Source organism: Gouania willdenowi, chromosome 1, assembly GCF_900634775.1.
Source record: "Gouania willdenowi chromosome 1, fGouWil2.1, whole genome shotgun sequence".
Lineage (NCBI taxonomy): Eukaryota > Metazoa > Chordata > Actinopteri > Blenniiformes > Gobiesocidae > Gouania > Gouania willdenowi.
Genome location: NC_041044.1, coordinates 29,997,790 through 30,014,560, shown reverse-complemented (window position 1 = coordinate 30,014,560; position 16,771 = coordinate 29,997,790). Strand labels below are relative to the sequence as shown.

Here is a 16,771-nt window from a genome sequence, read left to right as displayed (position 1 = left end):
CTTAAGGTTCCGGGAAAGTGTAATAACTGTTTGGTATGTGTTATTCATCAGTCAAACATTAAAGCGTGGTGTGATTATGTGTGTTTGAAGTTATACGTGTATCACATAAAGTTTATTTAGGAGGGAGCGCAGCAGAGGGTGAAACCTTCCTGAATATCACAGTTATGAAACTTTATAGCAGGGGTTTTATAACTGATGCGCCCTGACCAATCAGATCACGATGCTGCTGGTCATGTGACCGCGCCCTTTGCGTAACGTGTAGAAGTGTGTGTGTGTGTGTGTGTGTGTGTGCGCGCGCGCGTACACAGAAAGTCCTGTCCGTTAGTGTAAAGAATCTCTGCGGCGGCTGCAGAAATGTACTGGAACGCTAGCAAACGAAAAGCGGCACATTTATAGCATCAATTTGTGTTTTGTAGTGTTTTTAAAAAAATGTCTTTGGAGCCGCCCGCGGAGGACAGGAGCTCGTTCTTCATCGAAGCTGACTGGGACGTGGAGGCTGAGGAGGACCACCAGCATCACATCCTGCACAAAGCCAATGCACTAGCCTCCCAGAACCGCCTCAAAGAAGCTCTAGACCTGTTCTCCGTGGCTCTGCGCTGTGCTCCCGCTCGACCCGAACAACTCAGCACTTTCGCGGACTGCATAGTGCGAAACTTCAAGAACAAAGTATCTGGGACTGACCCGGACCAGAACCGCAGGGACGCGTTCGACTGCCCCAACTGTCACTGCTTCCTCGGGGAGGCTGTGACGATAGCCTGCGGACACTCGTACTGTAAACGGTGTTTGGAGCGACGGCTGCTGTCTAAATGTAAGCTGTGTAGCGAGGCCGTCCAAGGAGATGAGAAGGCGAATGTGGTTCTGTGCGGACTGTTGGAACGGTGGTTCCCAGAGGAGCTGAAACGGTCTAAGAGCACCGGGGAGGTGGACGCGCTGTGCCAGGGGAAGAGATACCAGGAGGCGGTGTCGCTAGCAACCCGTATTATCGAGTCAGGTGAATATGCTGCTCAACACAGCTGTAATTCAACATTCACCAGTACCATAATTACTGTATATGTTGTTAATATGAGGCCATGTGAGCTGAGAGTTCTGCTGGTTCCAGTAGTCCATGTATACTGGACCAGTGCCAGCCTGTGCCAACATCTGATGGGGCATGCTTACGAAATGCTCAACACTGCGCATGCTCAGTCAGTGTACATTGCATAAGGCAGGTCGTGACACACTGAGACAGGTTTTATAACTATGTATGGAGATGAAGATTAAGGAAGACTGTGTTTGGTAATTGTTGTGACTGACATTCAATCAGATCTTTAAAACAAGGGTTAGGAAGTGAAGTGAAGGCCATGTTTGTGAGTCAGTGTGTGGAGGCGAAAGGGGATTTATTCCCCCCCCTTTTTTTTTTTTTTTTTTTTTGTGTAACGTTATGCAATAGAAAAAGAAAGAAAAAAAACAGGATACATTTATGATGATGACTTGCAGCTGACACGTCAAGGATATAGAAGACACCATGTGGCTGGAAATGAAAAAGAATGCAGGTCATTCAACCACTAGAACAGACGAGAAAGTTCAGTGAAGAAGTTGAAGAGAGGAAGAAAGGTCAAACACCTTACAAATTATTAAGACATAATTTGTCCTAATAATTATTAAGACAATTTTTCTTCCACTTTTGATCGGATGTTTTAAAATTCACACTGACCAATTACAGAGTGATATGCAAACTTATTGTTAAAAAACTAGACTGGGAAAGAAGTTATCAAATCAGCCTCATCAAAGCCCAATAACAATAATATCCATCCATGGTAAATGGTAAATGGACTTGATTTTATATAGCGCTTTATCCCCACACTGAAGCAGTTTCAAAGCGCTTTACATATCAGCTCATTCACCCATTCACTCTCACATTCACACACAAGTGGGACAGGACTGCCATGCAAGGCGCTAGTCAACCACTGGGAGCAACTTAGGGTTCAGTGTCTTGCCCAAGGACACTTCGACACATAGTCAGGTACTGGGATCGAACCCCCAACCTCTCGATCAGAAGACGACCCTCTACCACCTGAGCCACGTCGCCCCATCCATCTTCAAACCCGCTAATTCCCGTTTATCAGGTGCCAATTATAACAATAATAATAATACATCAAAAGTCAAGGGATGTCCCAATACTACTTTTTCACTTCCGATACCAATATTGCATCCTTGAGTATTGGCCGATATCGATCAGATACGATATCAGCACAAATCATACATACTTTTATCACTTATTTTATAGTGCAGAATGTTAAAACAGAATTGATAGTGATTTTACTCAGAGAACAATATTCAGCAACAGTGGGTATGAGGAATAACTGACCCATTTATTATGACCCACTTGGTTACATACATTTTAACCTTCAACTGTCAGGGTTAAATGATAGTATGGACCATAAAGGAGAGATAGATGAGGAACAAGTCCATGTTTATTCCAAACTCAAAAACACAATCCAACAGGGCACAAAGAAAACCAGGGAACAAACACAGCAGGACACGAAGAGGGTCGACAATACACAATGAACCAGCAAACAGTCAGTGTTCAAGCACTCAGCTAAATAGTGGAGGGGGCCTGATTGGGAATGGGCCACACCTGGGTGGAAACATGAGGGAGCTAATCAGTCACAAACCAAGCACACGGACATCACTGGGGGGTGGAGCCACAAGCAGGATTCCCTGGAAACGCAAAGACAAGATTTAACACAAGAGAATAATAGAATCACCAAAGGGCTAAACACTAACATAATAATATAATAATATAACATAATATTTACAGTATTCTACAGTTGAATAAATATAATATATATCGGAGATTTTAGTTGCAGTCCAATCAAATCTGATATTTGTTTTCTGGCTGATATTGGACTGATATCCGATATCAATATTGGATCGCGACACCCCTAATCCAGTCAAAATAGGGCAAACCCTAAATAAATATTTATGATTATTGAGAATAATCTTAGTCAATTTAATCTAACACATTAAAAGCTCCTTAGGTTTATTACCCAGCATGTTTTACATGTCTCCCTTCTCTGTGCAGTATAAATACTTCCTAAAATGCCACAGTGACCTATCTCTCATGTATATTTAGTGACCTTAGTTTGCTGAACTAAATTTGAATACATTTGTGAAGTAAGGGATCGAATGTTGACATTATTTCTGATACTGAAGTATAGTTTCCTGTTTTTCTGCAGGGTGTTTCTTTAGTCAAACTTCCAACTGCTGTGGAAAGCAGCCATTTATGTTCAATATAAAGCCAACTTTAGTGGCATCGGGGCTCTTTACTAGTAGGACACGTTGGTGGTAACTTCATGCAATGGAATTACAATGATTTTAGTCACAGGTTAACACGTTCTGGAAACAAAAGCTTTTAGAAGTTGTTTATGTTTATTGTTTAATGTTCTGAGGCAGGTTTTTCTGTCTATGACAGACTATGATTAGGAGTGATAGTTAGTGTGCTGAGGATGCTCTTTCTTTGTTACATGGCTGTGTACACACATAGGGTTATACCATGTTTTATAAGGAGGAGCATTGAGTGAAGTTATTCATGGAAGTTTAGAATAACATAACACTTTAATATACATTTAATTATTAATCTTGTTGTGACCTGTTTATTCCAGGTCAGGGTTGGGGGAAATGCTGGTGCGTATCTCTCCACAAATATACCCTGCACAGGGCTCCAGTTTATCGCAGATAATTAAATACATTTAAAAAAAATCTAATTAAATTGTTATGGTGCAAACTTTCTTTGTCTTTAAGTCGTTCAAGTATACAGAACTTTCTCTATAGAAAATAGATACACGTCACCACACCCATTATGTACTCGCACATAGGAGTGTGACGATATCTCGATACGGCGATATATCACGATATTTTTCTGCACAATCACACTTTTTAATTTTTTTTTTTAATTTTTTTTTTTTCAAAAATGTTTCTGCTTTTTCACTAAAATGTGCAGGTAGGTCTTCACAGAAATGTTATCACTGTTTGTGGAAGGAACCAATATGTTGTTTACTGGAATATTGCACTATACTGGTGTCACTGGTAAGAAAGACTATTTGTTGTTTACAGAAAGCACTATTGGAGATACTTATTCGTTTACATTGGTATGTTGAGACTTATTTACAGAAATGTTGAACTAAAATAGTGTCACTGTTCATAGGACACTTTTTCAATTCATTGTCTTTCAGAGATATAGAATAAACATTTCATTTTTTCACTTAATCTTTTTTTTTCTTGTTATGTCATAGATTGTTATAGAATGATTTCTGACCAATATATCGATAATCGCAGTATTGTCATATCGTGAGATAATCATTATTGTAAACTTTGTATCGCTTATCGCATCATGAGGTACCCAGAGGTTCCCACCCCTACTCGCACAATCAGACATTATGGTTAACATTTCACTAAGAATGAATAATTGTGTTGTGATGCACATGAAATGATTACATGCTTCACCCATTCATTCATTATTACCTGTGTTTTCTGACTGTTTTTCTTTTTTAAAGGCATTTTTACTTTAGTGTGTTTTCGTGTCTGTTGAATATGTTTTGCTCAGATGCAGAATCCACAGCAGTGGTGCGGCTCTCCCGTGCCGAGGCGTACATGGCTCTCAAACAGTACCGCCTGGCTTTAGAGGACATTGAGAGCTGTCCCAAGTCCAGTGTCTCTGCTGAAGTAGGTCAACATGCTGCCTTGCACAGTCATCATTATGTCACTTTATTTATGAATATAACAGCAGCAGACTCTATTTAAAGACATTTTTACACCTCCCTACACTGTTGTCTATGTCACTTTAAGTGAAGTTCAGTTTTAATTGCACCAGTTAATTTTCAGTAAGTACAATGTAGCATGTGCTTTTAAAAACAGTATATTTAGACTGCTCCCATTAAAGACACAGACTCTGTTCGTTGTGTCATTAGATTAAAGTTGCAATGACCTGCATTTGAAGGTCAGTTTAGGAGATCAGTAAGTTTGCCCATAACGCTCCTTGGCTGTTATTCTGTGGGTGAGGAATCACTGATCTGTTTATGCAGGAATTTTGTTTGGTAAAATGACATCAACTCATCTCAGAAAAACATTTCTTATGAAACTTCCCGTGCCAGAGCTACTCATGACTATTATTTAACAGGCACAACAAAATATTTCAGTGTTTTAGCCTGAGTGTGCTAATACTGACGGTGGTACTTCAGATATTATACTAGTTCAAAGTTCAATAGATCATTTTACATTAATTAATCAGAGGCATTTCATGTTTCACTGCTTGGCTTTTGTTTGATAAGTACATTTCCATGTTAAATACCCTTAAAACATTCTGCTGTTGTATGTCTGTATATTCTGTATAGGCTTTACACTATCTGGATTTTTTGGGCTGATCACCGGTCAGTGAGTTTAAAAACGATCATCGATCCGATCATATGAATTCAGGTTGGTTTTTTTTAGGTACAGACCACATTCCTTATGTACTACTTGATACAGATTCACGGTACCATGTTTCAGGACCTAAACGCAGCCTTGTGACTGTGAGGGAGTGGAAGAGTTGAATAATTTCCATGTAGGACCTGAACATAACATTACATGCACAAGAGTGTCATGGCTCCGCTTTTTAAAATACGATGCAGACTAAGCACTTGCAAAAAACATGGCAGGTGTAAATGTGAGCTTCACTCCAGCACTCAAAAAACATTTAATTTAGTCCCTGAATAGCAGCTGTGTCTACTACAAGAGTGTTGGAGATTAAGTTGCAGAGGGAACCAACCTGGAACTACGTGAAGCCTCCATCAGCATTAGCATTAGGAGCAAACACCTATTTCCTGACTGTGACATCACAAAACTCACTGTTGCTTATAGTCCATATTCACAGGTGCACAGTGGATACAAACACACACCCAGACGCTGCCTCCGCTTTAGAGTCACTGGACTGGGGAAGAATTCCGGTGCCCAGCCGCACCGTTCCAACCAATTGTCATTCGTCGTTCGCGCGTAGGTTTTCACCTTTGTGCACAAATGCGAGTGAAATAAAGCCGTGTCACGTAAAGCAAATAACTCTTCGGTGGAAATGAAACAGATAAAACGATACAATGGGTGCATCTACAGAAAGTTTCATCATGACAATGACGTCATTGATCAGATCAGCGAATTAAGACCTTACAGCCGATCACATTAATTGCATAAAATGCAAAATATCGGCCAATCCGGTATAGTCGATCAGGTTAGTGTAAAGCCTAATTCTGTTTCATCTTTTGGCAAAAACAGCTTTGTTTTAATGTGGATTGTTGTTTTTTGTGTGGCATTTTTAAAGGGGCAACATAATAGTCAATGTTTTTATGTTATTTAAAAAAAAAAAAAAGGCTGCTACTGAGTTTAAATATCTGTGTCTCCTCTGCCATCACAGACTTTGTTCAGGAAAGCAATGGTGCTGCATGCGATGGGCCATGTTGACGAGTCTCTCCAAGTCTTCCTTCACTGCCTGGCTGTAGACGAGGACTTCCCCTGCACTAAAAGACAAGTAGAAAAGGTAAAAGAACCAATATGTCTGCTGGAAGTATCAGTAAGGAAACGACATGTGTCCGTTGATGTGATGTTTTTGCTTCAAAGCCTCTCTGTGCTTAAAGGGATACAAAGTGTCCTTTGTTATGATCCATTAGGGTTGAAAAGAGGTGAAGAATAACAATTGTGTTTTTCTCTTTGGTGACTTGGCAAGTTTATTTATTCTGTTTTACGAGTAGTAATGGATTCACTACAACAAACTGACATTCACATTTAGCTGGCAAATGAAACATAAACAACATGTAAACTTAAAGGAGATGTGTTAATGCAGTTTTTTTTTCCCACTGCACAGTATGTTTTACTGACGAGATATTTCACCACATTGTTATGGTAACACGTTCATAAAGTCTTCCAGCAGAGAAAAAATGGGCTTAGAAGAACTGAGAATAATGTTACTTTGTGCTGAATGTCCCTAATGTGTTCTTTGTGTGTGTGTGTGTGTGTGTGTGTGTGTGTGTGTGTGTGTGTGTGTGTGTGTGTGTGTGTGTGTGTGTGTGTGTGTGTGTGTGTGTGTGTGTAACTAATGGGGTTAGTCTCCAGAACCAGTTCTAGTTGTAATGCAAGGCCGTGACGGTTGGCCAAAGATTGATTAAGATTTTTTGTTGTCCCTGTATTTAGATCTGTATCCTATCTGAACATCCCGTGCTTCTGATTTTCAGTCTCGACAGTGTTAAATAGAAATGTAGAAACCAAGCAGTTTGCAACGGAAAATGATCATATTAACTTTATTCAGCTTGCAACAGCCCTCTGAAAACAAACAATCCGAACAAGAAAATGACACCAAAGATCTTTTTATTTTTTATCATTAAAGCAGGAAAATGTCAGGTTTCTGGTATAAACACTGTGGAAAGGAGAGAAAGAGCACGAATAAAAAGCTTTTGATAGCATCTGTTATCTTCAAGTTGTTTTTCCTGCTTTGCCTTTGAGACTCAATCGAGGCCTAAAGCTGTTATTAAATGTGAAGACATTACATAAACTGGTACTGTGACATAACAAGAAAAAGGTTTGGAAGGCTGTTGTAAAGAGTGAGTGCAGCTAAATTTACATGTTTTAATTCCTTTATTGCTACAACTACCTCTACTAGTAAATGATAAAAAGCACATCTGCTCTTAAATTAATCAGTTGCTCCTTTGTCGTTGTTCTTTCTGTGCTTTCAAATGTGTGGGTTTGTTATTTAGTTTTAAATGTTGGTACGGTAAAAATATTTAGCAGTTTGGGTTACTAAATAAATATTTTACTGTCATTATCAAACACACGCCGCCGTGTTCTGCAATGAAAGACGTTTTTGATGCTGTAAGCGACAAGCAGGGCTGAAATTGAAGTGTATTTTACTTAAATGACACCTTCTATACTTCCTACAGATCCTGTGTGACCTGCTCTCCCCGGCTTATGAGAATGTCAAGGTCAGCTTGAGAGAAACCACACAAAACACGTTGCCCCATTTACGAAGCAAAATCCACACTGCAGATGCCAAATCTCAGCCACAGACCCCAGTCCAAAGGCCGCAGCAGCACCAGGCTCGTGCTGCCTCTGTAAACCAGCAGGAAAACAACGAGGTACTCCCACACACACAGAGATACAATCAAAAAAACCCTGATCGTCTTTACAGCCTTTTATTCATCCAGAAACGATGTGAAAGCCTGGAGCGCCCCGGTCTGAGCAGAGCACATTCACTGAGAATACACTGCAACACTAGTGATGAGGGCCTCAAGAGAGTCTGCTCTGCTCCTCAACTTGGAGACCAGGACAAGGGGAGTCTACTGAAGAGGAAGCTGTCAGTGTCAGACACAGAACCCTGTGTTATCGACAGTGGAGGCAGCAAACATAAAAAGCAAGGTCAGTTGTACCCAGAGGTGACAAGTAATATAGTACAAATACTTTGTTACTGTACTTAAGTATTTTTTTCTGGTGTCTGTACTTTACTTGAGTATTTATTTTTTTTGGTGACTTTTTACTTTTACTTATTTAAACAAATATCTGTGTTTACCTCCTGAGCCCGTTACTTTTAAGACCTTCGAAAATGACGCCACAACATAAAAATACGCAAACATTTGGTAGTTTGAGCTTTTTTCTGTTCGACAGATCCCTTAGTTTTACAATTAATATTTTCAAGTTTTTTTAAATGTTAAACTCAAAGCTGCTCTGGGTTTAATTGAGCATTAACTTGTTCCCATGTACCAGTTTTCTACAAGTTCTTAAAAAAAGAAAATATATGAAATTTGCTGGTTTAAAAAACCTGTCTTATTATTTAAGGGACATTTGTTTTACTTTTTTACTTAAGTACATTTAGTAGCGTGTGCTTTTTTACATTTACTCAAGTAAGGGAGCAACTTCAATCCTTTTTTAATTGAAGTATCTATACTTTTGCTTGAGTACTGAAGACTGGTACTTTTGCCACCTCTGGTTGTACCCCCTGTGCTTATGAAGAAGAAAATGATTAATTTAGAAACATTCCAAACATACTGATATCGTAAAATACATTTAACATGTCACTTTTAGTTCAGTAACTACAACATGTTTTAGTACTTTGGTAACCAGTTTCCTTGTTGCTCTCTCAAGGGCTCACCACAAGTTCCAAACACCTGGCCACCAAAGATAAAACCTGCCGAAAAGTCCCAGAAGATCTGCTGGATCCCAATGAGCTGGAGTGTTCTCTGTGTATGAGGTCAGAACTGCCGTCACACACACACACACACACACACACACCACAAAACCCAGAACCACCAGCTGATTGTTGTGGTTTTTGTTTCCCACTTACAGGTTGTTTTATGAGCCTGTGACGACACCATGTGGCCACACGTTTTGTAAAAAATGCCTCGAGCGCTGCTTGGACCACACACCACAGTGTCCCCTGTGCAAAGAGAGTCTGAAAGAGGTAATGAGAACGTTGTTTTACTTCCCAGTCCTTTGATGCACATTGAAATAATTAAATGGACCTGTTGTGCTTTGCGCTGTAGTTGCTATATTAATGCATGTTTTTGCTCTCTCCAGTATCTAGCTTGCAGGAAGTACATGGTGACAACGATCTTGGAGACGCTAATCAAACAGCATTTGAGTCAGGAGTACGCAGAGAGGACTAAAACACACATGGAGGAGACTAGAGAGCTCTCGGAGTAAGTAGCCATCGCAGTTGAATGAGTTCCTGCTTTGCAGAAGATTCAAAGAAGAGAAGATCAAATAATGTAAATCTCCTAATCCAATTGTTCCCAAACTTTTTTGCGTCCGACCCCGTTTCGATATCACAATTTTCAGACGACCCCAAAGACATTGATGTTACCTCTAGAATTAGTTTTTGATTACGCTTGTTACAGCGTCACAGTTACAGAACTGGTGACAAACTGCGCTATCTCAGCAATTGTTTATACTATATTTTATTTAGCTAGTTATATTTGAGAAAGTGAAAGTATAGAATACAGTTGTTTAAGATTGTGTGTTTTAATTGTAAAAATCATTAAATAATATTAGGAATTTAATAAGAAAAAAGATGTTAAGCAGTAATTTTTCAGGCGACCCCATGGTTGAGAAGCACTGCCCTAATGTGTGTTGTCTCTCTATTTGCAGCCTAACAAAGAACGTGCCTATCTTTGTGTGTACCATGGCGTACCCCACTGTGCCTTGCCCGCTGCATGTGTTTGAGCCTCGGTACCGCCTCATGATTCGCCGCTGCATGGACACGGGCACTCGGCAGTTTGGAATGTGCATCAATGATCCCCAGAATAGGTAGGACGCACTACTACATATACACACCACCTATTTTATTATTGAAAGTGTCTATTTGTACAGTTGCCGTATGGACAACCCCCGGTGCTATTGGTATGGTTACCGAAGTACAAGTACTTGGCGTCTTAGGGTTAGGTTTAGGGTTAGAGTTGGGTTATAACCCAATATCACAACAATTTTTAGGGTTAGGTTTAGTCTTAGTCACGCAACTTAAACTGACCAATGACTGAACTATCACGTGACCTAAACTGGCCAAATAGGGGCGCTGCGTACGGATAGAATGTCGGTATATTGAGACGGCAACCGTACGGATAGCCACTGCCTTTATTATTTATATAGGACCTCCCATTTTCCTTTTCAGAATTTCTCAAATTCCATTTCTGCATTTACTGATTTTCGCTTTATGTTTACGGCACGTTACAATTCGTTGTTCCCTTTCCGTTTTATCATCTTTCCCTGTTTAGATTACTTTACTTGCTATTAAATGTCCTAATTAGGGTTATTAGTCAACTTCTGTTATTAATTTTATATTTTACAAGCTTTAGATAATAAAAGACAAAAACAGGATGGTTACGCAAGATTGCGTTGTTAGCCACAATGCTAGACCCTTAGCTGCCCATTTATAACAAAAAAATCCCATGGAAATGTGTGAATGGTCCCAAAACATTATTTGTGATTGTGAAATCTTTAATCACCTCCAACCGGTGAATCATATTTGTCCGTCATACTTTCCACATATTTAATCATCTATTTTCAGGTGTAAAATAGCGTGTAATTGTGTGATATTGTGCAAAAAAACACGTGAGGCATTTTCATGTCACGTTAGGGCCCAATTTTAAGTAGAGAGAGAGAGAAAAAGTATCGGTATGGATAGTACATCAAAGACAGATGGATTTTTCCTTTTCAGAATATGAATTCCATTTTTCCCATCAGTTTTTTCATGATCCCTGAAAAGTGGATGCCCTATGGATAGTACATCAAAGACAAGTCCATTCATTAACATTTGACGAAGTAGTTGGTGAGTCTGAGGAGAAACGTGAACCTTTCCAATGTGTTCTTTCCTGTAGCTTTTCAGATTATGGCTGCATGCTCATCATCAGGAGTGTCCACTTCCTCCCAGATGGACGTTCTGTCGTTGACACCATTGGTGGAAAACGCTTCCGGGTGCTGTCTCGAGGAATGAAGGATGGTTACTGCACAGCTGATATTGAACACTTGGAAGACAGTCGGGTAAGGAACACACTGACAGTAATCAGACTCATGTAGTTTTTAATGCAATGATATGATCAGTAAAGCCCAAAGTTAACACTAGTTTGTTGTTAGGTGGAAGACACTAGTGAACTAGAGAAACTACAAGAACTGCATGATGAGGTGTACGAGCAGGCCAGGGCCTGGTTTCAGAACCTCAAGATCCACTTCCACAATCAGATCCTGCAGCACTTTGGACCAATGCCAGAACGAGAGGATGATATCCAGGTACCACACTGACTTTAAAGTTACATCATCCGATAAACTCTCTCAGTTCCAGTTTTGAAACTTACATTTTTGCCAAATTTGCTTTTGCTTCCATGTCATCTGGATATTGTGTATTTATTTATTTCTAGCTTGGCCATAAAACAAACACAAAAAAGGAAATACATTCTGTGCAAATCAAGTCTGTATCTGACTCAAGACACAAGATGCAAAAAAAAACCCATAAACATAATTATTATTGTATATGTATATAATTTTGCTTTGATTAGCAATTATCATTGTATTTTATAATATAGTCATCAAATGGGGGGGCTAAACATAAGCTAAGGCATAGACTGTGTATGCTCTGACTGACCAATAAACCAAATGAAATAAAACCAACCTCAACGTCAAAAGGACATTTGAAAAATTTGAGGGAAAAAAAGGCATTCATTTCATAAATACAAACTTTCTTATGTGTCTACATGTGTAGAATCACACTTACATATTTACATTGATACAATCACATTACCACAGGTAACAAAACATAAACAAAAATAACACAAAAATGCCTTTTTTTCCCCTTAAATGTACAGTGTAAGAGTGCCTCCTGCATGTTTCTATCAGACCTTTATTAGTGATAGTTTAATGATGAGGCTGTAGTAGGATTTTCTCTATGAAGTAGATCAGTAACAGTTAGTTTTGGATTTCTCTGGTTTAAAAATTGTCATAGCATTCATGTAAAACAGATCATTTTGTTTTTAAATGGCTGATATGAGAGAGAACCACAGTGCCTTGCTTCATCTGCCTCTGTGAACCACATTCCGGTGCACAGTTTGAATCTTTGCTGAGTCGTGGCTCCAGCTTTCAGCCTGAAGCGTTGAATGAGATTACGACCCATTCTTAGGTCCACTGCTGCTGAGTCTACTGACAATATAGGCTAAAGAGCTTAATGGAGGCCTCCTCCCTAATCCCATCAGCCCTGTTGCATCAGGACCATGTCATTAAAGAATCCCTACGTCTGCTTTTCACTTACTCACTGTACAGTCAGTGACGACTGAACTCCACAGAATCTGCCAACAAACTGGAATCCAAAGAAATGAATGTGATCCAGTGTAAATCTTTAGTGTTAAGTGTATGTTTTGTAACGGGATCACACTCACATTAACCTAAGGAGGAAGGGATTTTCTTTTCCGGAAGTGTTAAACTGGTATGTAGGGCAGAGTAAATGTTCCTAAAGAATGAACCTGTTCCAAGAAAGAATTAGTCAGTCATGTAATGGGATTTACTTAAATATTCAAATGTAAACCAAGAAGTTCCAGACATGTATACCTTACACATGCACATACAACCCTATATTATACCATAAGGAATCTATATTATTAACCTATATTATACACATTTTGGTGTTAATAATTAATTAATTAAGTGTTACATTAATAATTATTAATAATAAATAAAATAAAATTCATTTATTTATTTTTTTTACAATATTATGTATATTTTATACAATAAATCAACAAAATGATGGAGAAAAAAAAAGTCAAATGAATCACTGTCATCCTTGTTCGGCAAAAATAAAACACAAGAAATCACAGTAACAATGAAGTAAAAACACTACTATGCATCCATTTATGGGACAATGCATTGAACAAAACTTTTTCTACAATGTTAAAGTGTTAACAGTGTAGATAAAAACAAAATTTTGTGACAGCAATTTTGATCCTTTTTTTTGGATTAAATGATGTTCTATTCATTGTTCTATGAATTTATCTAATAAAACAAATAATGGTGTTTAATATACAACTTTTAGTTAAGTAGGAAACCTTTCTACTTAATTTTCAGTGTAGTAAAGGTTCATTTTAGTTTATTTCTTCCTCTATATCAGTGTTTCTCAAATGGGGGTACGCAATGGCAATACAGGGGGTACTTGAGAGTAGAAAATTAACAAACGAAAGCATAAAAAATATGGGGTTTTATGGTTTTTATTTTTAGTATAAAATGAAAATCATAATAATGATGACGGAAAAGATCTTGATTAGATAATGAACTGAAAGTACCACACCAGGCAGAAGATGAGCCATAGATACAGTACAATCACCCAAATCCACTTTCCTGTATCAAACCACACCCACTAAAGAAGGAGGTGTGAAACATCTCTCACACAAACAAATGACGAGCAATCCAAGGCCTAATATTACACACATGGCAAAATTCTCACTCCCATTTATAGAATTCCATGGACAGTCATCAAACAAGTTCAGAAATAAAAGTTGCTGTTGTACAGTGTGTTTTCGACTCACTCTACATAGAATGATGTGTGGACAGACTTCAAGTGATGAGAACCATCCTGTCATCTCTGATTTTCTCTAACAATCTAACTGTGTTCTGCTTGGATTGGAATTAGCAATGCACGACTCTCTCTCTTCCAATGTTGAGACTAAACACAAACAAACACAGTTAAGGAGATACAATTATGTTTTCAAATCATTTGAGTTCATCACTAGTTACACAAAAGAAAACATAATGCAATGCAGTGAAATTTAAAGTTCTTTTCCGCTTTGTCTTCAGGCCACGCCCAACGGTCCAGCGTGCTGCTGGTGGCTGCTGGCAGTCCTGCCCATCGACCCTCGCTACCAGCTGTCCGTCCTCTCCATGACCAGCCTGAAAGAGCGCCTAGTGAAGATCCAACACATCCTCACATACTTACAGAGCATCCCCAACAACTAGAGCTTCCCTACAGCACCCTTTCAAAGTAAAATGATTTAAGTGCACAGCTACTTTCAACAATCCCAACCAACTTCAGTTTCTGTATTCTGTAGAAAAACCCATTGGCTCTCCTCCTCCTCCTCCTCCTCCTCCTCTTCCTCTTCTTCCTCTTCAAAACAAAAGAAAACCCCTGAATTCTTATTTTCACTTTGTTTACCACACCTGTGGGTCAAACCACCTCAGGGATTTTTTTTTTGTCAAGAAAACAACAAAAAAAAAAAAAATGAATCAGCGACTCCTAATCAGCTCTCCTTAAAGCACTGTTTTCCTTTCTTAACACTTCCTGGATGATTGTCAACACTAAAGCAGACAGTAATGCACTCAGCTTATACTTGTGGAGTAGTTTGTCAGTTAAAAGGCGACCGTGGCTCAGGTGGTAGTGGGTCGTCTTCTGATCGAGAGGTTAGGGGTTTGATCCCAGTACCTGACTATGTGTCGAAGTGTCCTTGGGCAAGACACTGAACCCTAAGTTGCTCCCAGTGGTCGACTAGCGCCTTGCATGGCAATCCTGTCCCACTGGTGTGTGAATGTGTGAGTGATTGGGTGAATGAGCTGATATGTAAAGCGCTTTGAGACTCCTTCAGTGTGGTGATAAGGCGCTATATAAATCAAGTCCATTTTTTTTACCATTTAAAAGCTGAGTTAAAAAAAAAGATGTTGATTGATTTGGATGGAGTATACAGTATTTGTAGATTATGAACTTCTGTTTGTATTAGAAATTCTAAGGGGTTCCTGCAATATGTTGACTAATCAAAATCAGAAAGAACAGCGTACATAGCAGCAAATGGGGTGGCATTTGAAAACCATTCTGTGCTTGGACTTGAGGTTGGTATCTGCAGTGTTTCAGTCATCGACTGCAATTGCCTTACACTCATCAGCATTGTGATGCAAATAACACAATGTGTTGGTTTGATCTTCATTCCTATCTTTTGCTATAGCATGAAGTATATTTGAAGTGTTTTTTTTCCCCCACTTTCTGTGTGAGTTCTTCAATAATTATAAGTCAAAGCTGTTTTGTGTAAACCATTTGTATTAAGTGTTTTTTTGAATGAAATGTTTTAAGTTATCAATTTCCAGTAATAAATGCTCCTCTTTTTCAATTCCAGCTTCGCTCTGTTTTTTTTAAAAAAAAAAATTTTTTTTATCACATATAGATAAGCACGCAGTAGAACTGTTTTTGACCTGTTGGGGTCAGCGTTTAGTAAAGCAGGTTTAGAAAATGGTTGGTGGATTACTCTAGTTAAAGATAGATCCATGTTTTGATAAATTGTAATATTGAAACTGACAATTTATACAATTCAAGCAAAACAAAACAGCAGCTGTTGGAATGTAAAGGCGTGGAGACGTTTATTTATTTCATTTGTTCCTTTCGTGAAAATGCAAACCAACATAGATTATTACTTCAAATAATATCCTATTGTCCAAATGAAACATTTTCATGTTGGTAATTTGTTTTTCACAATTAATTAAAAAACTGATGTTTAAAAATGCCATTTTTGTATTGACTGCAATTATTAGCATGAGAGCAAAATTCAAAATGCAGTAAAAAAAAAAAAAAAAATTACATTTTTGAGATACAATTCAGATATTTTCCAAACATATCACAACTCCAAAAAGAATTAAAAAAATTAATGAACATTGAAAATATATTCACCAAGAATTTTCACTGTTTACAATATTTTGATGCACTACAGATACACGATAAATCAAAAATCTGTACCAGCATCAGGCAACACTGTCCCTAAATGGCTTCTGATAAGACAATGTGAACATTTGACTAATTCTACCATTTCCAGGATCATTCAGCCTTATGCTCTACACAAGCCTGAGGACTTTTTGGCATTACTGACCTAACCAGGAATTATTACAAATTACAATATTAGATTTGTCCATGTTTATAACTTCATTTTATTTTACAGTTTAGCTGGCTAATTCCTTCTCTTGAGCAATCATCCAGTCAATAACTGAAGGTCAAAAAGTCATTTTAGACATGTGGTTATTGATAAAATTTCAAATTAGGTGCGAAACTAGTCAAACAAACAAGGAAACTACATCTCTGAGCCACAAGGAGGAGACAGCGCAGCATTATCAGTTTGCAGTCAAGTGTTTCATAACTCACCCTTTACACACTACTCTCATTCAATCATTAAGCTCTGAAGGTTTTTTATTTATTTATTCATTTATTTTTTAAACCTGATTAGCTTACACTACACAGGCAAATGTGACGAATATGCCACAGAAAAAAGATCAAGCT

General features: G+C 38.4%; 1 protein-coding gene across 2 annotated transcripts; it reads left to right on the top strand.

Moving 5' to 3' along the window:
• Nucleotides 1-263: 263 nt before the first annotated feature.
• Nucleotides 264-14,998, top strand: lonrf1 (LON peptidase N-terminal domain and ring finger 1). Of its 2 annotated transcripts, XM_028457632.1 has the most exons (12): nt 264-991; nt 4,586-4,704; nt 6,422-6,544; nt 7,938-8,132; nt 8,202-8,412; nt 9,136-9,241; nt 9,337-9,451; nt 9,568-9,689; nt 10,138-10,296; nt 11,364-11,526; nt 11,620-11,772; nt 14,320-14,998. In XM_028457632.1, exons 1-12 carry the CDS (start codon nt 430-432, stop codon nt 14,476-14,478), a joined length of 2,187 nt encoding a protein of 728 aa, XP_028313433.1. In that variant the 5' UTR covers nt 264-429; the 3' UTR covers nt 14,479-14,998. The 2 variants fall into 2 exon arrangements, with proteins under 2 accessions (XP_028313433.1, XP_028313424.1); XM_028457623.1 differs by having other exon boundaries at nt 7,938-8,412.
• Nucleotides 14,999-16,771: the final 1,773 nt, after the last annotated feature.